At 41.5% G+C, this 23,650-nt stretch overlaps 1 protein-coding gene across 3 annotated transcripts in view; it reads right to left on the reverse strand.

Moving 5' to 3' along the window:
- Positions 1 to 6: 6 nt before the first annotated feature.
- TFAP2D (transcription factor AP-2 delta) overlaps positions 7 to 23,650 on the reverse strand; it is a 47,892-nt gene continuing 24,248 nt past the window's right edge. For all 3 annotated transcript variants that reach the window (XM_042032974.1, XM_042032973.1, XM_042032975.1), the window contains 3 exons: positions 20,923 to 21,064; positions 14,465 to 14,578; positions 7 to 1,305 (listed from right to left, as the gene is read on the reverse strand). In XM_042032974.1, coding sequence (XP_041888908.1) covers positions 1,086 to 1,305; positions 14,465 to 14,578; positions 20,923 to 21,064 — 476 coding nt within the window. In that variant the 3' untranslated portion in view covers positions 7 to 1,085. The remainder of the gene's footprint in view (positions 1,306 to 14,464; positions 14,579 to 20,922; positions 21,065 to 23,650) is intronic.

Below are 23,650 nucleotides of genomic sequence, written 5' to 3' on the forward strand. Positions count from 1 at the left end.
TAATATTTCAAAAGTACATTAGCAAGGTTATTACCAGTCAGCTGCTGTGGACTAAGCCAATCTGTCTTATTTGTCATTTTGTTTTTATTTTATTTCCGGTGAGTGGATTCTGTTAGACCTCTGCACTTCAGCTGGATTTATAAAGACAATAAAGCTGTGGAAACAAGCTGTTGAAGAAAAGAAAGCATCATAAAATCAAGGCAACACAAAAGGTGACTCCAATTGCCTGCATTGATCATGTTGAACAGAGACCCAGGTATGGCAGGGTGCTGTGGGGCCAGGGGCTGAGAAAATAGAGGACAGAAGCCCATGCTGTCATTTAAACTGAAGTTCACAGAGGGATCAGGGCTCTTACTGAGACTATCAAGGTTTGTTTTCGTTTTAGTCTGCCATGCTCCTTTCACAAGAGACACCATGGCTGCTGCTTGAATGGTCAGGACAGATTCCCAACAGGTTCTGGCCTCATTCCAGTGCAGCTTTATTGTACATTCCCATGTACAACAGGTCATTTGTCCCATGACCCAAGAATTCCTCTTTTGCCAGATTTCCATATTGTTTTCCCAAAGGTGAGTAGATCAGGCATTTCCGATGGACCAGAGGAAGCCCTTCTTTCAATTTATCCAGCATGCAAGCAAAGTCAGGATGCTGGAACTGCGTGTCCCACAACTGATGCACTGACCCTAACTCTGCTGCCGGAGAAGAAAGTGCTTCAAATTTCATGTGCCACCTCAGCCAAGTCCAGAAGTGCTTATAAAAAACAGTGTTAGTGTATCATTCAGAACAATCAAATACTACGTGCACAAAAAAGCAGTTTAGAGCAACATAAATTTTAAAAAAGTGACAATTTCATCACACAATTACTGTACACTGCTGTTCTTAGGGTTGAATACTTTCCTCTCTCACGCTCTCTCTCTCTGTTTTAATCTTTCTTTTTTTTTTTTTTCTTTTTACTTTTTTTCTCTTTTTTTCCCCCCTTTTTCTTTTTTGGATTTGGTCCACTGGAGATAAATTGCCCTCAATGATATATATATTTAAAAAAAATATCAGCAGCAAGACTCTCTCGAAATAGATTCTGTTTGATGTAGCTAGTCTGTCTTTTCTGTTTTGCCCTCTTTCACAGCAGCCTCTGAAGTTTTCCGCAGGGGGGCTTTCTCCGAGTTGGCGTGTCCTTGGCCGGATTCCGCCGCTCCTCCGTTTTTGTGCGATGTGTGCTTTTCCAAGTAGTTCAGCATTTCACTGAGAACAGTTTGGAAAGTGCTTAGGGCAGCACATATTGCAGGAGTTCCAAAACCATGAGTGATCAAACTACAAATGGGAAGGAGAGAGAAAAAAAAAAAAAGGGAAAGAAATACACACACACACATAAATATCAGTGTGCTCACAAACACTGAGGAGTTTACAGTTACACTCATTTTGCTATAGTGAAATTCAGGATTTGCTCCCTAAACTATTTATTACCTGTGGGAGAAACAGAAAGGAAAGGAATAGACCCAAAGAGCAGACTGAATACAGCTTCAAAGGTTGTTTTTGGTGGAGCCTCAGTTCTGAAATACCATGGGACAGACCCTCAGCAAGTGCAGACTGACACAGGGCTGCTGACTTCAGAGAAGCCAAGACAGAATCCACACCCTCAGCTCGCCAGCATTGCTAATTTTCCAGTGTCATAAAGTCTGGCTCCCCCTTCTCAGGTAAATAAAAGGAATTCTGTGTGGTTTGTTCACAATTCTAGATCATACTTGGTTGACTTGATCTTGGATGTCTTTTCCAACCTTAATGACTCTGTGATTTTATAGCTCTTGAACATGACCTGGTTATTCTACATGAAGGTATGACTGCATTCATAGTAGGAAATTCAGCAAAGCCCAGGATACCATCTCCAACCCTCATTACAATTGTCATGGTTTGGCCATACCCATGCTGCTAAACTCCTGGACCATCCAACAGGGGGAGATCTGAAGTGCCTGTTGGGAATTGACCCTGACCAATACCCTTGGCCAATACCCAAGCTCAAGAGATGAGCAGAAAATATTTCACATGGGACTGGTTTAATAGGCTGAATTAATGGACAATCCTAACCAATTATTGGCAAAAATAACCCAGTTCCAGCAATGTTGCCCTGGTAGTGTTGAATTTACTGGTGTAGATTTGCTCTGTTGCACCTTTCATCTGAATAAGGGGGATCTTTCAACATTGAATTTTTCTTGTCATTGTTCCTGGCTGCCACCTGCAGATCCAGAAGTGTGTAAGTTTCCCACAGGTCCCATCTTTTGGATACCATCTCTGTGAGGATCACGGAATCCCAGAATGGTTTGTGTTGGAAGGAATCTTAAAGATCTTCTCATTCCATCCCCCTGCCATGGGCAGGGACACCTTCCACTATCCCAGGTTGCTCCCAGCCCTGTTCAGCCTGGCTTTGGACACTTCCAGGTATCCAGTGCATCCACAGCTTCTCTGGGTACCCTATGCCAGGGCCTCCCCACTCTCACAGGGAAGAATTCCTTCCCAATATCTCATCTAACTCTGCCCTCCGTCAGTGGGAAGCCATTCCTCCTTGTCCTGTCACTCCATGCCCAAGTCCATCTCCAGCTATTGTGGAGCCCCTTTAGGCACTGGAAGGGACTCTGAGGTCTTCCCATGGCTTTTTCTTCTCCAGGCTGAGCAATCCCAACCCTCTCAGCCTTTCCTTGGAGCAGAACTGCTCCAGCCCTCTAACAATCTTCATGGACTCCTCTGGACTTGCTCCAACAGCTCCATGTCTTTCCTGTCCTGGGGACCCCAGAGATGGACACAGGACTACAGGATGTCCCAACCACCACAGGATATGGGACATGGCACTGGAGACCAGCTTTTAGGCAACTGACTTCAGTGCCATTTGCCTTAATATTATGTGTACAGTATAAGATGATCATGTAAGGGCTAAAGAAACTAAGGTTATTATGGGCAACAAAGCTGTTTTCCTTGTTACAATGATTCATTTTGATAAGTGGCATGTGAAAACAAAAACCCCTGCCCAAATCCTCCAGATTTTTAGTTTTCCTTTAGAAATGTAAATTAAAAATTATTTCAAAGGTTGAAATGTCATTGAAGTTTTCAAAAGTGATTTCAGATATTCTAATCCTGCTCAGGGAAGAAAGAAGACAAGAGGAACAGAAGCTAATTTTTATGTTTGTTGGCCTTTTTTTAGAAATCAATACTTCGTATAAGTTAGGGTGAGGGGGAAAGAAAACCACATTACAGTGATTCTGACAAGGAAAAATAACTGTTTCCCAGCCCTGCTAGTTCAGAATTTGCCCCTACAGTTACTCTCTGGGTGTTTTGGGCACCACATCAGTAAATCCTGATCTGATGCAGAGACCCATGTGAGGGTCAGAAATAGGAACATTTCCCTTCAGTGACCTGTCTCCTCTGCACTTTGGCTTCTCAGTCTTTCCAGGTCTTTTAGAAAAAAGTGAAAATGTAGGGACTGAGGGGAAAGAGGTTTTATAGGACATGGACAATTGATAGGATGTTTTAAGTATCAAAAAAACCCACACGGGAAAGGCTTCAGGATATTTTTTTGGGTCACCTTTCTGTCTGCTAGACATGGGAAACCTATTCAATAGAAAAGCTGGTATCTTAGGGAAGACACCAAAACTAAGTGAATTCTAATCAAAATGAGTGCTCAGTATGGAAGTATGTCTCCATTTCAGATTGGGACTGGCATAGCCTTTTATAAAAGGTCTCCAAAAGGCTATTAACAAATAACTTGCATTTAGAATGTTTATCCATCAGTCTCCAGGCACTTTTCAAAGCAGGAATTTATGTTTATCCCGTTAGTAATGTGAGGAAAATGATAATTAAATATTTACAAGCAATATTTTGCAGACATCAATTAATAATACCACATGAAGTTTGGAATCTTGAAGTTTGGACTGGTAGAAATATCTGGATCTTTATAATTTAGCATTAAAAAGAGGTAAACATACCTCAGTTTAATTTTATTTTCCTTTTAGGAATACCTGGCATACCAGAAATATAAAAATCATCATCATCATTGTAATTCATGTTTTTAATAGTTGTAAAGACTAAACCAGAAGTAGCATATGCATAAGTATTTTAAACCCTTTCATGTCACTTTAGGAGTCAGGCGATTTAATGATTTTGTGTTGCATTTTATCATAATTTCTGGTCTTCAGAAGTTCAGAGAAATGAAAATGTGATGGACTTTACAATAAAAATAAGCAAGATAAAGGAAATTAAGGGTATCATTACTAGTTATATTATTGCATGATTTTTACACTGCTTGTGTGATCTTCTGGGTCCTGATTTGGGGAACTGACTATACTTAGACACATAAAAATACTAATGGTCTTGTAAAGAAACTAGTTTGTGTATTTTAGAAGCTGGCAATATCTGCATTCATGCATTCATTTCCAGTAGCTTCAAAACATATAATCATAGAATCATTTAGATTGGAAAATACCACCAAAATCCTCAAGTCCAACCACTAACTGTGCACTGCCAAGCACACCACTAAACCATGTCCCCAAAAGCCACATCCACATATTTTTTTAACACTTTCAGGGATGGTGAACCCACCACTTCCCTGGACAGCCTGTTCTGATACCTGACCACCCTTTCAGTTAAGTTTTTCCTAATATCCAGTCTTCTGGTTTAAAAACTAGTGCTCATAGGAAATAATTTTTTGGAGTGAGTAAGGGATCTACCTCTTTTACAGTTTAGCCTCTTAGTCACCAGTAATCATTAAATATGGCAGCTCTCACCAACACAGCCTTGTGTTTCTTATTAAAAACCAGCCCTTTTTAGTGAAATGATGCTGCAGAGTCTCATGGTAACTCTACTTTCTGTTCCTGATGAATAAATTCTTCTCCACAGACAGGGATATGCAGAGCCTATTAATTTTCCCATGAAGCTTATTAAGAGAAACCATTTTATAGAAAATTTCTAACCAGCCCTCCTTGCCAAGCTCCTGTGAGGGTGTATTTTATTAGGCTCACTTTAGGTAATGAGCATAAAAAGGCCGAGAGATATTATCTTCTACTTTATCTTACATTTCTATCAGTAATTCCCCTTGCTCTAATTTTGGTGGTCTTTACTTCTCTGCAAGTTAAAGTCTCTGAAAAATCCAAGAAAGTTGGATAATTTCCTTTTGCTGATGAAAGTAAGTTTCAAGTTTGGGAGAAAATCTGATTTTACATTTAAATCAGACATGACAGACGGAAGATTAATGGCAAAGCATTAAAATGCGTTTCCTGAAAGTCAAATTTAGCTGCCTGATTTTCCAGGCTAATTGTTCTCACACTGAAATTGGTTCATTTTTGGTATGCTCCACACCTATGAAAGGAGTTGCTTTCATTATCATACTTTCATTTGGGTTTATAAGCCTAAAATTAAACATGGTGGTCTCATAATGGAGTCTTCTGGATATTCTCAGCTTTGTAGTGCATCCCACCACAGCTCCTATAAACCAACTTTATTAGGCTGAAATCTCTGATTCTGGTGTTGGAGAGCTGCAGAAAGAAGGCAATGAACATCAGGCCAACATATTACAAACCCTGGTGCTTAAGGACATCCAGACCTGCCTGTAATTCTGCCCAGCGCTATGATGCAATTATGTCTGCTCATGTTTTAATGATAGCCTTACTTAAAAGTGAAAAGATCCAAGTGTGCCTGAAGGCTTGGAGTCTCGTTTGGCAACCACCTCAAGGACTCCTTCATACCCCAGGCTGGTGAGGCTCTGACATGAAGCAAAAGAAACAGCTTCCCTCTCAGTGGGGGGGGAAGAGGCCATCTGCACTCAATGTTTACACCCTCATTTAAAATAAATAAGCCGTTTAAAAAAATAATAATGAAGACAAAGCAAGCTTGAACTTATTGGTCAGATTTTCTCAGAACTTTGAATCTGAAAACTCCCTGGTTATCCAAATTCAACAGCACATAGCTGATGACAGATGGTAAGATCTGATATGACGTTTAACGGCTGTAAAGGAAATGGTAAAATATTTGTATCTCTTCACTGACACAAGTAACATCTGAATATAGAGATGACAATATTGACTTTGAGGTGCTTCTTTTGATTTCAAGGTCTGTCCTGTGAAGGTTGCCTAGAAAATTAAATGGTGGTAACTTTACTTCAGGAGCTCAGAAGATCTAACCATGACACAAGTTAGACTGATAGTCGAGATAAACATTGGAATGTGGGCAGTGGATATTACAGGGATAAGTAGTCTATAGGATCAGAGTAGCAAACAGCACAGAAGTTGCCTTCAAAGTAGGCCCTCTTGTTTTCCTTCTGTTCATAGTGTATTAAGGACATGTCCTCCTAAGCAGATGGACCTCCTTTTACCATGTGTAGAAGCCATGGAGCAAGTAGGAGGAGAGTGTTAGAGCTGATGCCCCAAATTTCCAAGATAATCTATTTCGGATCTGTATATTTTAGACTTTGGTACTCATTTTCCACACTAAGAAGAATTGCCCAGGCAACAGACCTGAAACATCCAAAAACTGTGGAGTGTTTCTGAGCTATAGACCAAAGATTAAATCATTTTGTGATTCATCTTTACTTTACAGGAAGGCAAAGAAATGGATGAGGTTCATTCAATTTACTACCATCCATAAACTTTTTCCAGTGAGGAAATGTAGCTGAGAAGCCCTATTGCCCTCCTCAAATGAGAAAGACCAAGGATTAACATTTATAAACATGCTCATGACAAGGTGCAATAAATTTTGTAGCCTTTTAATTTGTAAATGAGGGGAGGACATTCCTTCTCCCTTTGGGAAACACGAGAGTGCCTTAAATGCTTTAAGAAATCTTAAGTGCTGTGTTAAAACTCTAAGCACCCTGCAAGATTTTTTTCCTTTTTTGATGAAAGTATTTTTTTTTCCATGATTATGGAACTTAGTCGTTAATGAAGCAGATAAAAGAAAACAGAGGAAAATCTGTTTTCTTGACTCCATAAATTGTGACTTTAAGGGAATATGGTATCATACAACCCATGATAAAAACCTTTAAAAATATTCGAAATTAGAAAGGATTTTGTTCATCAGCAGAGCAGGACAAGGTGGTTGAGACCTTACGATGGAAAAATCAAAGAAGGAATGCCTTGGAAAGGAAGTGAGGGAAAGATCCCAGAGGAAGGCACTCTAACACTTATGGTAAATAAAGAGACAAAGAAAAAAATAAACATAAAATTCAAAGAAAAAAATAAAAATAAAATTAAAAAAAAAAAAAAAAAAGAAAAATGAATGAAACAATTTGTTGCTCCCTAGTGTCTCAGCACTAGGCATCAGTGTTGTCCCTCTCAGTTCTCTAAATCCAAAGACCGAGAGAGCTCCTAGAAATCAGGGAACTCTAGAGGGCACCAGAGGTATTTCACCATAAACCTTATTGTGCACCAGGCTTCTTCCAGTCCCTGCATCCAAACAGGAGGCTGCTGCTGTGAACTGAGATGACTGGAATTATGCCAGAAGCTGCTCTACATCCTGATAAGCAAAGAAGTGTAAAAAAAGAGAGAACAATATATAAAAGGGGGTGAGCACATCTTTGAAGGCAACCCACAAGTAAGTCTTTGGGCTTGGCTTCTTGTTACAATTTAAAGAACACGCCGAGCTTCAAAACCCATTTCATTGCTCTCTTTTCCCTTTGGAAAGAAGGATGTTACTTTCTCACTGCTCCCAAAGTCTGAGGCTCTGGTTTCTTGTCTGTCACTTTTCGTGTCACCTCGTCAGCATGATGCCAGGCACTGGCAGGAGCTTGACAGCTCCAGGCTCAGCAAGGAGCTAAGCGACAAAACTCTTGTCTCAAGCAGTTTCACAGGAAGGGTGTTTCATATCAGCTGGATGGCTCGACAGAACACAGAATAATCCATGAGGATGCTGATTGCTTTCATTACCTAACTTTACTATTCTGAACCTATTATATTTTGTGTGTCTGTTTTTATGAGGTTTCTGCAGTGAAAGAAGTGTCACTTACAAGAAAGTACTTTTCCCTTTGCCGTTTTGCTGTCTTTATCTTTTATATATAAAACAGAAGATCTGGGTGTGATTTTGCATCTTGATGAAACGTAGCCTTGAAGTTAAAGGATCAAATAGAACTGCAGGAATCTGTGGATATCCTCCTTTCCCTATATGATGGGTGGCATTAGTAGGATATCTGAAATTTCCAAACACCACAGATTCTTAGAGACACAAGTGTCCCAAAAGCAAATGTAGAAGATGTGTCTATACCCAATTTTGCAAGTGAAGAAACTGAAGCTAGGAGGGTGGTTGATGAGGTCAGGGAATCTGTATGTATAAGCCAAGACACAGAGGCAGATCTTGTGAGTATAATCACAGAAAGCCTTCACTTTGGAAGGTTTCTGTGTTATGTTTTTAGTTTTCCAGAACAGAATGTGGGTCATTTTTGGGGGTGTTCTGGTAACTCCAGTTTACATGAGGTTTTGGGGAACCAGAAAAATAATTCTTCTAAAAATTTAAAAAATCAACAAAGCTGTTCTGATGCAAGGGCAGGTTAAGAAGACAAAGACATGAAGACACATCAATGTGACTTTGAATCTCAGATACGACAGTGGAATGCAAGAGAGAAGGCAGCATATGCTCTCTTCTCTCAACAGAAGAGAAATATTATCTAAAATAATTGGTTTTTTAAGTACTGTCTTATTAATTTGGATATTTGATCCAGTTGGAGGGATACCCTAAATGCTGATCTGAGTGGCAGACGCGTGTGAAACATGATGTCCCTTTACACCTAAAATGACCCTAGATCTCCACATTCACCAGACAGATGAATCACTGTAAGGTTCTTAAACTGAAGCTGGGGATAGCTTTGGTCACCTTTAGCTGCATTAGCAAAGTAAGAATACACAGATTCCTCGGGTTATGAGTGAAATGGCACAGCCCGGCCCCATCTCCATCAGTCAATCAGTCCATCAGTCTCCATCAGCATTTTTACTTGAAAGTAATACCTAAGTTTCTGACTGAGATAAGGTTGACCAGTGCCTGGGAATTGTTTGGGGCAGAAAGAGGTGGACAAATTCATTCAAGGAACCACAGAAGCAGCCAAACATTACAGACAACTATGGTGCAGTGGCCAGGTCCAATGTCACACAATTTATGAGTTTAATTTTTGCGTATCTTTTGGGGTGTCTTAATTTCTGCCTCTCTTCATTCCATCTCTGAAACATGACAGAAACACATCCCTTCTTCACAGCAGGGATCTCTACAACTGAGAATAATTGGTTCATCTGGTCTGGTTCTCTGCTCTGGAGAGGGCTGGATGCCATAAATGTGTGTGTAGTGCAAAGATACTACAGAGATGAGTGATATGGAATTATGGATATTTCCCATATAGACATGCCTCAGATCTACCTGCACAGCCCTAACAGGAAAAGGGTGGGGTTTGATGGTTGTGCTGGTTAACATTGTTCCAGAACCAGCAGAAGAATCTGTTGGCTGCGATGTCACCATTAAGCTCTGCTGCTTTAGAGCCAGAATCATGCTTTTGGGGGTCATCCAAGGCTTCACCATCTCCCATCACAACTACTTGTGCCATGAAATCTCTGATGTGTGTCTCAGAGCTCTTGTGTCTCCAGGCAGACTTGTCTTCACCTACTACAGGTCATGATTGCCCTGGGTTACTATTTCTGGGCTTTTCTAAAGTGGATTATTCTCATTGTCTTTCATAAGTTTTGCTTACATCCAGCTTTTTTCTGTCTCTAAATATTACAATGCCCCTTTTCCTTCCCATCATCTTGGATATTTGAGAACTGTCTCTCAGCTGCAAGGCTATTTTACCTGCTCTGAATCCAAACCCAACCAACTTACAATGCTAAAGAGAGATTTAAATAACCCGAAAGGCCCTGAAAAAAATAGAGATGAAGCCTCAACTTTACTGACATCTGTAGGATTTAAACCTGGTTTAAGTTTCATGAGAAATGAACTCCCCAGATTTTCCCTCATCCATACTCAGGTACATGCCCATGTCTACAGAAGCCGCACATGACTCTGTGGGATTCTGGGGGAAAAAACCTCTGAATTATCAGTAGTAGAAGGCATTTTAAAAGAAACTTCGTTTTATGTAAGTATTTTCCTTTTCTCTTTCCTTTTCCTTTCTCTTTCTTTTGCTCTTGCTCTCACTCTTTACTCTCCTGATGATCCTTATGCTCTCTCCACTTTGGAAGTAAAGGGTGGGAAAAATAGTTTCCTCCCATTAAAACTGTAGAAAATTTCAGGTTCTTTTCTGGTACTGATATGCTGACTTTGATCTCTTTTGTAGTAAACTCAAGAATGCTTTGCACAGATCAGCCTTTAGAGGACAATAAAGAGACATTCCTGTGTCTGGACAAAAAGTCTCAGCACTTAGTAATGGAAATTGATTTTTCCAGGGTTTTCATGTTTGCTCTATGACTTAATGATGAATTTGTCCTCAGAAACTAGGGATGGGATAGCTCGAGTGGTGACTTTCAGACCAAAAGCAACACATAGGATTATTTGTGTTCAAAGTGTTCAGAGTCAGGTTGGATGGGGCTTTGAGCAGTCTGGTCTGGTAGAAGGTGTCACTGCACATGGCAGAGGGGTTGGAATGAGATGATCTTTAAGGTATCTTCCAACCTTTTCAGCTCAAAGAAGAGCTGAAGGACAGGTTGGGCAGCCTTACAATGTAGCACCTCTTCTTGAAGTCAGACTTATGCTTAGAAATCTGAGCTACTCCAACACTGAGCCCATGGGGTTTGGGATCCAGCCCTGGCAAGGCAGGCCTTCCCTAAATCTAAATTTATATCACACACAAGGCACCAGACTGGGCTGTAACGAGGGCTGGTGCTTCCAAGAATTCTAAACTTTCACATACATTGATGATATATAGGTACCACTGTGCCCAGGAATAGTTTGGGTTAGTGCTAGTTAGACGAGGTAGAAAAAGCCCCAGAAATTCTGCAGATGAAGAGAAACACAGATAGCCAATGCCTGTTCTCTGGCACTACTTTTATCTGCTAATATCAATATATTTGAAGTTATTTTAAGTTATCAATATAACTTCAACAGCCGACTCATAAGTGAAGTTATCAATGTAACTTCTCTGCAGTAAGATCCTCTAAAATGTATTGAAAAGGGAGAAATGTTGAATGAAACAAACATAAAGTGACCCTGGCTCAGGTAATGCACAATATTTGCTGCTATAAATTTAAGGGTCTGAATCATCTGTTCATGATCAAATAGTATTGGAAAATCATTTGTCATGGAGGATTGAGTTTTCTGAATTCAGATCAGATGAACATCTCAGACAGCAGCTGCACAACCAGGGATGTACCAGAGGTGTAGAAGAGCCTCTGGGTTTTTTTCACAAAGTTGTGCAAAATTCAGCAAGTTTTGGGCTTGCTGGAATCTCCTTTGAAGATTTCCCATTTTGTGCTTTCTGTGAACTTTGAGTTTGGATTTTGAGCAAACCCAGCACTTCTGATCCCTTCCTGGGGACTATCCTGTACTTCAGGTTGGACACATGTTTACAGATTTGATGAATTAGGACTCAGTGGAAAAACTTCAGAGAGAAGTGTGAGCTTGAAGATTTAAAACAGAGGAAATGGGAAAAACTGCTTCTATGTGTCCTGTGCCAGGCTGTGAATGTCAGTCTTAATTATCAACATAGAAAAAATAACATCACAAGCAAGTGGAGCACCCAACTCTACACTGAGGAGCTGTAGGGGAATTTATTCCTAAAGTAAACTCCCTTTCACCCCAAGTTAGTAGAGGCTGGACCCAATTCCCCTGTAGATACCAGTTGTTATAGTTCTTCTAAAAGTCTTTCACTGTCTTAGAACTTATTTTAATGGTAGACATTTGTGCGATTCCTCTGATTTTTTATGGTCATAAAAAATCTTTTCGGATTTCTGACATCATATCATAGAATCGTGGAATGCTTTGGATTGGAAGGGACAATAAGGACTCTCTAGTTCCCCCATGGCACAGGGTTGGAACAAGATGAGGTTTAAGGTCCCTCCCAGCCCAAACCATACTATGATCTATGATATTTAATCTCAGGAAGACAAGTAGTGGTAGCAGGGGTTGAGATGATCTGGCTGTGAAGACTGCTGGGTTTAGAAGATGAGAATAATGGCTTTTTTTTTTTTTTCGGTCTACACTAGGTTTAACTGTTCACAGTGTAAGTGGCTGGTGTCTACTGGTTGGCTGAGCTCCCATTCTGGTGGAGATCTAGACCGGAATGTTCAGCCAATGGAGTTTAGGGAGAAATTCCATTTACACTGATGTAGATGTCTGTGTTAGGCCTGCTTAATGCAGATTTCTCCTGGAGATCACAGCAGGAGATACACAGCTGGCTGCAGTGGAGGCTCCTACAGGCATCTGAGCAGAGTCAGAAGTCCAGGTTAGAAGCTGATCTGGCCCCAGCATCTCTACACTAGCTGGAAAAGGAATATGGTCTCAGTTCCACCTCTGGGTCTGGCAGCACTCATCAATCCCTAAGCACAATCAGAGAGGACTCTGATTTAAGGCTGGGAAGGTCCCTGTGTAGGATCAAGGCCTATGCTCCTCCAGGTGCCCATCTTCAGCCCAACACTTAGTGTCTACAGCAGACATGAAAGAAAGCACTGACTGCTCCAGGAGCTGCCTGCAGAAGCTTTGCCCTCCAACCTACTGAAGTGCAGCAGAGAGAGAAGGATGGAAGCTGTACCAGTTGGCAGTTTTTGTAGCTGAAGTCTTCAACACTTTATCCTGACTGCTATTTCTACTTTAAACACAGGAATCCTTGGGGATTACCAACCTCATATCACATTTCCTCTGTGTGCATGTAATAGGGAATTATCTCTTTTTCCACAAGCTTAGGTAGCTCATTAAAATCCCTCTATGAGCATTCTGCATAAATAAAGATGTTTCTCTTGATGTGCAAGTGTAGTTGGGTGTTTTGGAGTGTGTGTATAAGTGAAAATATACACACACCTGGGTGCTCTGTAGGTGCATATGCACAGCACTGCATGAGAATAGGAGTGAGGTTGTCCAGGTGTGTTCATACACACATAGGATGCACACAGATGTGTGTAAGAACAAACAGGAATGTCAGGAATGTGTGCATTTGCAGACAGGGAATTACCCTTACCTTTCCCTTCATCCCAACAGATGGATGGAAGAAGTGGGATGGTGGGCATTTTTGGGATTCCCTTCAAAGTCTGAGGGACTAAACATTAGTTATCACAGAACCTGTCTGCAGGGTGCCTCATGCTCTATCAGAACCTTAATAACTAACAGATTTTCAGACATTGGGACACAGAAGTTTTCTGTCCAACTGATGAAAGAAGAGTGACTCGGCTGGTTGTGTGAAAGAATATACAGCACAATTCTAAGCCTTTATAGGACTATGAAACTTGCTTAATATTATGGTCTCTAAACAGCTCTCGGACAGTTCTTCACATGTTAATTTTTTCATATATCAGCTAATGGATGGAAAAAATTAACAATCTGTAGACTCAGCAGGTTATGTATTCCCCTCTGTGGCCTGAGCAAAGACAGGAGCACCTTCAGGACGTTTCATCAAACTTGTCTTTGATAGATATCTTAGATGACCCCACTATTTCAAAGTGGCCCTCTGGAAGATCCCACCTCACTCTTGAATGTATCTGACACATCGCCTAAAGCAAAAAACATGAAATTGCACAGCAACTCCTGAGCTAATAAATCTTTCTGACCCCAAAATATCTATACATTTTTATCCATAACTGGGATAAAATTCTAATGAAGTTTGGACTTGGTGTGCATGTACCATGGGTCTTTGTCTTCAAAACAGCTTCTTAAGCCTGTTTAAACCAGTACATTAAACATTGCTCAGGAACTGAGTCTAAATATATCATCAGTCTCTGGCTTTTTAGTGTTAGTTAGCTTTCCTTCTCCTGGATTTTTCCAGTGGGTTGTTTGGAAATTAGTGAAGTAAAATTGTTTTAGTAGGTAATGTACTTTGGGACCAGTCTGCTTTGGAAGACAAAGAGTTAATAAAATGGTCATGGTAAGCCATTGTCAAATGATCTCAGTAGCTTAGAGGAGCTTCTGGAACTATTTAGTTATTAGGAAGGATGCAGCTTCTTCCTCCTATTGTTTCTACTTTGATTAACTTATACTGGTTCAGAACTTGAGTTTCTATGCTTCTGGACCATCCACTTGTGAGCTGTGATTTGGCTCACATCTAAAGCAAGACAATTTTCTGAACAGATGGGGAGATTTGACCAGTAGATGCAGAAAATTACTTATTCAAACTCAGACTGTGGTCCTAGATGCAGGTAGAATGCAGCAAACTTGAACTACATTACTGGGCAAACCTGCACTTTTAATAGGTACAGCTAGCAGGGATTATGGATGTTAATTATTTATTTGCATGTCTTTTAGGTAAGGGAGCAAAAACCATTAAAACATCATATGCAGTCTAAATCAAAATTATGGATTTTAGTTTCCTCTTTCAAAATCATACCTGAAATGTGTTAAATGTCTCTGGATGTCGAGGTCTAATATTGGAGTCGGTCTGGAGGATCCGAGGGGTGATCTGTCTTGACTTAGAAGGTCTTGGAATTCTTTACATATTTGTCTAAAAGTAAAATGGAAATCCTTAAATAAGACAGGTGTAATCCTTCCCATAAAGCTAATTCCCAAAACACTGTCACCTTATCCTGAGTGATTTCATTCATAACAGAATTGCTTGGCAGAAGAATTGTGACAGAAATTAAAGGCAAACAAATCCATCTCTGGCTTCCCTGCTCAAATTCTCAGAGCAAACAGCATACAGAATCTCTTGAACATGAATAGTTTCCATCTGAAACCCTGCTAATACTGACATTATAAAATACAATTTTCCTCCTGAATAGGACCCAGTTTGGCAGTGTTAAGTCTAGCGTAGCTCACTTACATTGGCAGCAAGGCTTATGGTTAAAGGAAGTGGTGAACTAGCACTAGAATATGCCTGAAATGTGTAAATTACTTTATTATTTACTTTGTGTAAATACACCAATACTTGTACATGGGCTTGTGTACCTTGTGGGCACTGCTTTATCTGCAAGTTGAAGTCATGAATATTTTGGACTTGCCTTCTTGACCCCCAACCCTTAAGACAAATAGAGCACTAGGGGTTGTGAAGGAAGGACCCCTTGTAGTGACAATTCAGGGTCTGTCTTCTCTGGTTTCCCACCAGCACAGCAGCCCAGCTTCTTTGTAAAGGATGGATGGTCTTACAGTTTTCCCTCTCCCAGTCAGCCTTCCCTGAGGCTTCTAAGGATGCCTCAGCACGCCTCAGCACCTGGGGGCTAAATTTGTTCCCTGGAATTCCTCTGTATAGGACCTACCACTAGGAAAGACCTGAAAATAAGGCCTTTTCATTCTTGTATTGTTGTTGTATTGTTTGTAAATTAGCCTAGGAATACTCTACCAATAATTCTTTTAAAAAAGAAACCAAATCAGTTCCATTTAGCTCATGTCCTCAGAAGAGTGCTATCTGGACCATGGGTGAATAGACATCACTTACTTTTTTATGATTCAGTTAATTAAAGAAAGGAAAGGGGACCTCTCCAAATTAGCATATAGTTCTCCATTGCCTGTATTAGAAATATAGGCACTAATGGGGGATCAGGAGGGCATGATCACCTCCAGATGACCAGGACGCTCAGCTGGGGGCCTGATCTTGGTTGGATTAAGCTGATCGTGGTCACAGTGCCACCCAGTAGAGTGACAAGGGCCGCCCTCACACCCACAGACCACTTGTCGCCATCTGATAACATCCATATAGTGAAGCTCCTCTGGTCTCCTAAACGCTGTGGCTTCCTGAGAATAGATCCTGTTGTGGGTTGTCTCACAGACCTTGCCCAGAATATATTTGGGAAAATTCAATGAGCTATTCTCACATCTTAATAACATGGACAATTGCAATCTGATGACTCGGAGTGTGTGTGGTTTACTTTGTTAGCATAGATGAAATCACTGTCCCTAGGGGCAGTTTCTAATACTAAAGGGCATCTCTGTGGTGCATGATTCCTTTTAGGAGACTCATTGCACATCTCATCCTAGGTAAAGTTTGGGTTTTTATTATCACCTTGTAACCCTTGTCTTTTGGGACAGGGGCATAATGGAAGAAGTGGGTAAACTCAGCTTGTTGGTCTTTAGAAGGTCCTTCACTGCTGAGTTACAGGCAAGAAAACTGTGCTAAACTGGTTTTACCCTTCGCTTTATCACTGTGGTACAAGCTGGGAACAGAGATCTTGGATACTACAGCTATCTCTTGACTAAGAGGAGAAGCAGAAACCTATTTCCTGCTGTGCTGCTGGACCCCATCCAAGCCTGATTTCTCTAAATGCTTGTCATCTGCGTGGACCTAGACACTGACTGCTTGAAAAGACAGCATCACCCCAGCCTTTCAGGCAAAGAGAGGTATTCAGCAGAAATGTATGTAAATGCAGCATACAGTTTTAATGAATCAGGTCCTTAGAGGAAAAACAGTTCCTTTCAACAGCTGAAAACAGTCAGTCATTTTGGCTTCTAAACAATCCACTATCCCCAGTCGGCCCTGTCAGCACTGCTCTTCTCTCCTTCCTCCAACCTCTATTTTCTACCTGTTGAAAAAGTTCATCTTAAAAGTTCTTTTATTTTGACAAAGAAAAGTGTCAGAACCAAGTGTGCAATTAAGTTCCCTTCTATCTTCACGTGTCAAAAGTCTTTACTAAATGTTGGCAGATTGAAAGAAAAGAAAAAAACTTTTTCATTATACATGAAAAAACCTGCAAAAGCAGTAACCTACTTTTTTTTTCAGGGGGATTTCTAGGCAAAGTGGTGTCTCAGAACCTCCACTACCAGTAAAATATCACCTGGGGTAATGACAAGAAGAGGGGTTGGCAATTTTTTCCTGAGCTGGACTGTGACTTTGAAAAAGCAAAGGAAGATGGTTGTGCTGTCCTAGGGGGCACAGATTAATAAAAATAGTCCTGGTCACTCCTGCATGGGAGACATCTAATGATACATGGTCAGATGATCCAGTATATGACCAGGAAAAGATAAAACATTCTGTACTGGGTCAGAACAAGAGCCCAGGTAGGCCATGATCCCTATCAGTGGCTAAAGCAAATGCCTGGTGTTGAGTACAGGAGTGGGGCAAATGTGAGCCCATGAATCTGATTTATTCCAAGTGTGGTAGAGTTGCCAGGTATCCAAGAACCAGATATCAGAGAAGTGTCATGAGCCAGATGCTGATCAGTCTGTGCTGGCTGTAATCAACTCCACAATAAAATTATTCAGAGTATTCTGGTTTGGTCTGTGTAAATGTGGGTGTATCTGTCCCTCTGATCATGTGGAAGACTTTGTGCTGTGAAACTCTGGGATGTTTCCTGTAGGACACTGTGCCTCTCCATCAACTGGAGCAATTGACACAGCCTTCAGCAGTGTTGCATCTGTCCAAGCTGCAAACTGGTAAGGTTCTGTCCCCTGCTGGAAAGCCTTTCAGGCTCTCCCATGCCTCTGCAAGGGGAACTAACCCATGTTTAAAGACCCTATAAAACCCGGTACCACTTTTTTGTCCTATTTTTAGGTGAATTGAATACATATCCTGAAACCTTTTAAACATTTCTAGGGTTAACAGGCCAATATCAGTACCCTTTGGCCAGAATTGTGACAATTCAGTCTTTTTTTGGAGCATCTTGATCTGTCCGGAAAACCATCTACTTGCCCAGACAACCATCTGCTCAGTCAAAGGAGGTGAGTTGAAAGAAAGAGAATTAGGGGACAGGCTTCTTCCATTGTTTATGTCTTTCTTACCCTTTCAGCTCTTTTTCAGCCTGCTTCACTCCCATGCTGCCATTGCTGACACTTGTGTTCAGCAGTGTACACTGGCTACACAGCCCAATCATCTCTTCTTCCCATGATAATTGCCAGGTAAAGCTCTGAATCTTCATTGTCTAGTCCATAAAATTGTTAGAATGGACCATGACACCATCCTGTTGCACCAGTCTGTACTGTCCCAGGCAGGTCCCGAGTTTGCAAATGTGAGAGACCATTTCCACAAGATAGCTTTGGAAGATGAGCAGTTTAACACAATGAATGTGGTTTGTCACATGATAGAAAACAGTCCTGTTTTTGTTCTCTATATTTCCACCAGCATGGCCTCAGACCAGGTAGGGCTGAGAGGACAGTGAGGAGTCATTTAAGCTCAGTAGCCTCCATGTGTTTGCTCTTGGCATCTAAAGCAGCAGCTTGTAGCCTTCACTGGCCCATGGGCCACAGTTCTGTGCATGGCAGCTGAACTACTTCCACTCGGGGTGGGTGGATTGCTCAATTACAAGGTATGGATGCCCTTGATGTCAAGGAGGCCTGGGACCTCCTACTGGACAGCAGAGGCTTCCTCACTGTAGACTTTTAGAGCTCTGTTTCATTACCCCCATGTAGATTTTTAATACCCAAGACATCCGTAAGCACTGGCAGATACGACACAGTAACAAAAGGAGATCTGTGTGCCCCTGGAGCAGCAGCTTGTGGCCAAACTGAATAACCCAGTTCAACCCAAATGGCAGTGGATGCCCATGTTTGGACAGCTGAATTGAGCCACTGAATATGGATGTCTAAATTCATAATGGAATTACACCTAGATATGAAAAACTGTGGAAATTGTCTTACTCTTTCTACTTATTTTTCCTCATCACCTCTATTCTAAGGATTGTGGAAATAACTTTGTTCTTTCCCCTTATTTTCCTCAAGAGCCCACAGGTGAGCACTTCTATGGGCTTCTGACTCTGTCCCACAGTGGACACACACAGGCAGTGGTGCTCCAGATCTTTCCATAGATAAAATTTGCCATGAGTGATCTTACCACCCTGGAATTTCTGTGTTGGTTTTGGTGGCAGCATAGCAATCCCCACTTTTTCTGGTGCCATTGGTCACAAGCCCCACGAGTCAGGAAAGTTGTGGAATTGCTGAAATTCCAAACTTAGAGCTTAGGTATGGCTGGTGAGTAGTTGAAACTCCTGATGATTGTCGAGAGTTCTTCGATCAGATACCTAGAAGCATGGCTCAGAAATGCCATGCTAATATTGTGACGTCATGTCTCCTGAAACACCTGGGCAGGACTGGGAACCCCTGTTCTCCTTGCAGGCAGGAGAGGGCAGTAGTAACACACACATTGACCCATCTGTCCCTGTTACCAGCACTGACTGCAGGAGGATGTGGCCTTTCTGTTATCGACAGATCTCTCTGAGCAATTTCCTGGTGCCTTTAACTCATAGGAGGGGGGAAAAGTAATTTTATTCCTAACAAGGGCTGGATAACAGCCTACAAGCCCAAAGTTCATGGTGGTTAGAGGTAGTGCATGCCCATGAGACCCCATCTCAGTAGAGAAAGAGGGTGAGAAAGTAGGTATGGGGTGATGAGAAAGGGCAGTGAGACTCTTATGTGCCCCTGAGTGGCACAGCTTTTGGAGACAGGACATAACAGTGACCCACCAATTATTACAACCTGTGGCTTTGTGATTTCTCACTAGAGCCAGGGAAAAATGGAGAAGATTTGTACCATTATGGTTGAATTGTTTTCCTTAAATGGGACAAATCCTCAGCTAGGTGGCAGGAGGTTAATGAGCTACACAGCAACGGGGAGACACAACTTGCAGAGAGGAATTTCTTCTGGCCAACTGGTTTATTCTCATGTCTCTGAAACCCCTTGAGCCCTTAAAAGAAATGTGGATAGAGTTAAGGACAAGATAATATTCCACTTACATTATTCCTTTTAATGTACAAGGGAAATAGGAATGTGATATATGAGGTCTCTCATCACCTTTACAACCAGAAAATTCCCCCTGATCCACACAGTGATCCTTCTATCACCCCAGGGAAGGATCACAGGCTGTATTCATGGGATCCACAGACCTGAGATGCTTCAGTGCATCTCATCTTTGGGTCAGTGTCAGGGCAAAGTGCTCTGGATACAAGAGGGACGCCAAGGCCAGGAATCCTGGCAAAGCAGAAGGACATTGGGATGCAAAGGACAATCCTGTTGCTGGTCAACCCTTTCTCCAAGTACTGAGTAGTTCGTCCCTGTTGGATATATCACAGCCTTGAAGGGTTTCCAAACACTTCCAGCATGGAGGGGATGATTTGAGAGCTCAGATTTGTGGTCTCAGCTTTCCTGCAGCCTCACGTGTGACACTGCAGTGAGCACAGAGTGTGAACATGTTCAAGGTTACCCCACACAGTCAGACCACACACCTAGGGCATGTCTACCCTGTTCCACACAGACTATTTATTCCTGTTTCCCATGGCTCATGAAGGCTAATTCCTCCCTCATCAAGTCTAATTAACCTAGAAGAAATGTTATCCTAACATGATGTTACTGCTCCAGGGAGAGGAGTGGCTTGTTTAGAGTGAAGTCTGATGCCTCTTTGTGTCTTTAATGTCTTTAGCAAAGCTCCCCTGCTGTTGTACATTGTTCCAGTACCTTTGACTTCAGGGGAGCTCTTGCAGTTTGCATCCAGAGAGGATCTGTCCTTCTGCAATCCAGCTCTCCCTCAGCAGACTAATGATAATTATCTGACAGTAACCAGTACTTCAGTAGAAGCTCAGATCTCCTGCTCACATGCAAACAGGAGACAAAGCCAGTTTCTGTCCCATAGATCTTACCATGTAACAATATCCTCTGTTCTCATCTAAACCAAAGCATCTGGGAAGATGTATGTGCCCCCTTAACCACAGGAAATGAGAGCACAGCCACTGAAACCTCACTGCAGTAAATAAGGTCCCTCTTTCAGCATCCTCAGTGAGGATCTCTCTCACCCGCAGTCAGTGAGCACTGTTGTGATAGCAGACACCACAATCCCAGCTCCATACTCCCACTCCTCCCTCCCCCAACCCCCAGATCCAACATGGAGAAGTGACAGACCGATTTCTTTTTTCGCTTCCCTTCCCTCCTTACTTTGTCGCTAGGATCATCTTTTTCCTCGCTGTCTGCTCTTTCTGTTCCATGTGCTGTCTGGCAATGTGCTCTCCTACTGCCTTGGCAGGGAACTCTGTTTCACAGGTGTAGCCGAAATCTCTGGCCAAATGTAGTGCTTCCCCTGCAGTCAAACAAAATGGGTCAGTCATTTTTTAGGGTTGTTATTATTATCATCATCGTCATCATCATTATGTTGTTATTATTGTTACAGAATTTATTACACTCTTTAAAAAAACCCCAAACAGTAGCAAATCACTTCTGTAGACAGTCATTCTCAAGTCAGTTACCCATTTCAGCCCAATTGGGCTGTTGATATTTAGTCATCAGTTGGTGCCAGGCAGAAGATAAGAAGGACATTCCTCATCAGGTGGAAGGGTGCCCTCTCATGAGAAAATACTGGCCAAGATGCTTGGCCCTGCCTTGCCACCAGTGAGTACTGGGCAGCTGCCCAATTTTGCAAGCCCTGTTCATCATCGATATTCAAGGCATGGAAAGGAGCAAAAAGTAGGAATAAATGACTTTGAAGAATTGTGTCAGCCTTTGGTGCTTCACTTACCTGTGTCTAATGGAAGAAGAGCCCTCTGGCCCAGGAAAGAGCCATGGGGATAACACACATCCCAGTATATTTGCTTAGAGGTTAAGCCAGCGGTACAAATGCCCCACACCACAGAAGAGCAGACCCCAAGGGAGAGCTCAATAAATAATCCTACTTCTAAAAGGATTGCAAACAAAGTTGACCAGGCAAAACAAAAAGGGAAGATGATGAAGAAGACAGTTGCTCTTTCATAGGTGGTTAAATCAAGGTAAAAGAAGCACCTGGCTCAATTAGGCTTTTGAGAAGTCTGTGACAATGAGCACCTCTCTACCTCACTGCAGAAACTGAACACCAGAACCCAACTCTGTGCTGGCTTCCAAATGCCTCTGGAAGAACAGGACTGTCTTCACTAGCTTAGAGAATCCAGAATTTTATTTTAGGGTTTACTGAACACTCTGACCTGCACACTGCGACTCTGACAACCTCCGTGTGGGATTTATCTGATCAAAAGCAGCTGCCTGGATTGTGAACATCTGTGCCTAAGTTAGTCTTTCCCTGGTGGGAAATAGGTATTTCCAGATGACACTCGCTCTCATCTCATTGTAGAAAGAAGAAATAGGTCAGCTACCAGAAGCGTGTGTTGAAGCACATCTGCATGAGTGACTAACAGAGATGTGCTCCAGAATAGCTTTGGAGTTCAGGGGTTGTGGGTTTTTTTACTTTAGTTTTGTTTTCTTTTCAGAGTTGTGAGTTTGAGTGCCATCAGAAGTGGCATTGGACTCTGGCTCTTTGAAGTTCAAAAGGCTGATGCTGTCAGGAGGGATGCAGGACATGTAACTCCTCCCTTTGAGAACATCTGAAGTGGAATACATCAGATTAAATGTCAATATTGATGTCTGACTTAATACTTTCAAGTCAATGGTGACAAACTAGCACTTGAAGCAGGTATCATCCTATACTAGAGTAGAAGGTAAAAGGTAGAGTAATTATGGAAAGTCTGGATTAGAACTCAGGAAATCACCTTCTGCTGAAAGCATTGCCTTAGATGAGGTTATTCAAGGCTTTTCCAAGCCTAGCCTTGAATATTTCCAACTATGGAGATTCCACAGCTGTTCTAAGCAACATAATAAAATGTTTAATTATTAATTTTACTTCATTTAATCATTAAATTAAATCATTAAACACACAGAAGTGCTGATTTCTCCCTATTTACTATGATCTGACATGAGAAGACAGATAAAACTGCAAGGAAGATGGGGAGATGAATCCCATCCTCAGCAGGACTTGGCTAAGCCGAGGAAGAGGAGAACTTCCATGGAAACAGTGGTCCTGTGCCAGGGACGGTGAGGAATAAGAAACCTCTATTCCAACTCCATTCTCCCCCTTTTCAGATATTATTGTCTCCCCTTCTACCACTGGGGTTTTTACCAGGAAAACACCTCTTGATTCCACAAGCAAATACTTCACTCTGTGTTTATGTGCCCTAGTTTATTCAGGTACTGACAAAATCCATCCACCACTGCCAGGCAATCTGTTTGCTGATACCAGCCAGCAACAACCTCTGCAGCTGTAACAAACTTTACAGCAAAAATTGAAGATTATAGTCAAAATCATCTGCTTTCTTTGGTTTATTTTTAAAACATGATTTCCAGTATTCCTAAAAAGAATGAGGACCTTAATAAGCAATAAGTATCTCTAACTTGAAAGGAGAAATGGTTTCCACTTAGTTGGCAGCCTCTAGAAAAGTAAAATAATTTTCAGTTGAAACAAAATGGATTTCAGTGAAAACAAAATGAATTTCAGTGATAAGTTAACAGAGAATCAGAATGAACAGGCACATAGCTGACTGATTGCTTTGTGTTTCAAACATCTATCCCAGACTTCTTCACGGGTGAGAAAGGGTACAAATTTAAGGCACAGCTTTTAAATTTCTCTGGAGCTGTTTCACATTGTCTATTTCAGATACGCTTTTACTCTTCCTTAAATAAAAACTTACAGAGTAAATCAGTTTCAGAAGAGCACCAGGTTTTTCTTTTCAACTAAATTCCGTTAAAATATTTGATAGGTTTATCTTCATTCCAGCATGGAAAGAAAATAAAAGTTGAACCCTTTGAAGCTGTCATCAGGTGGAATTGCAATTCTCCAGACAGCTTCATCATGGTCCCAGTCAGT

This window comes from Corvus kubaryi, unplaced genomic scaffold (assembly GCF_017639235.1).
Source record: "Corvus kubaryi isolate FWS band 111438036 unplaced genomic scaffold, C.kubaryi_AGA036_p1.0 37354, whole genome shotgun sequence".
NCBI classification, from domain to species: domain Eukaryota; kingdom Metazoa; phylum Chordata; class Aves; order Passeriformes; family Corvidae; genus Corvus; species Corvus kubaryi.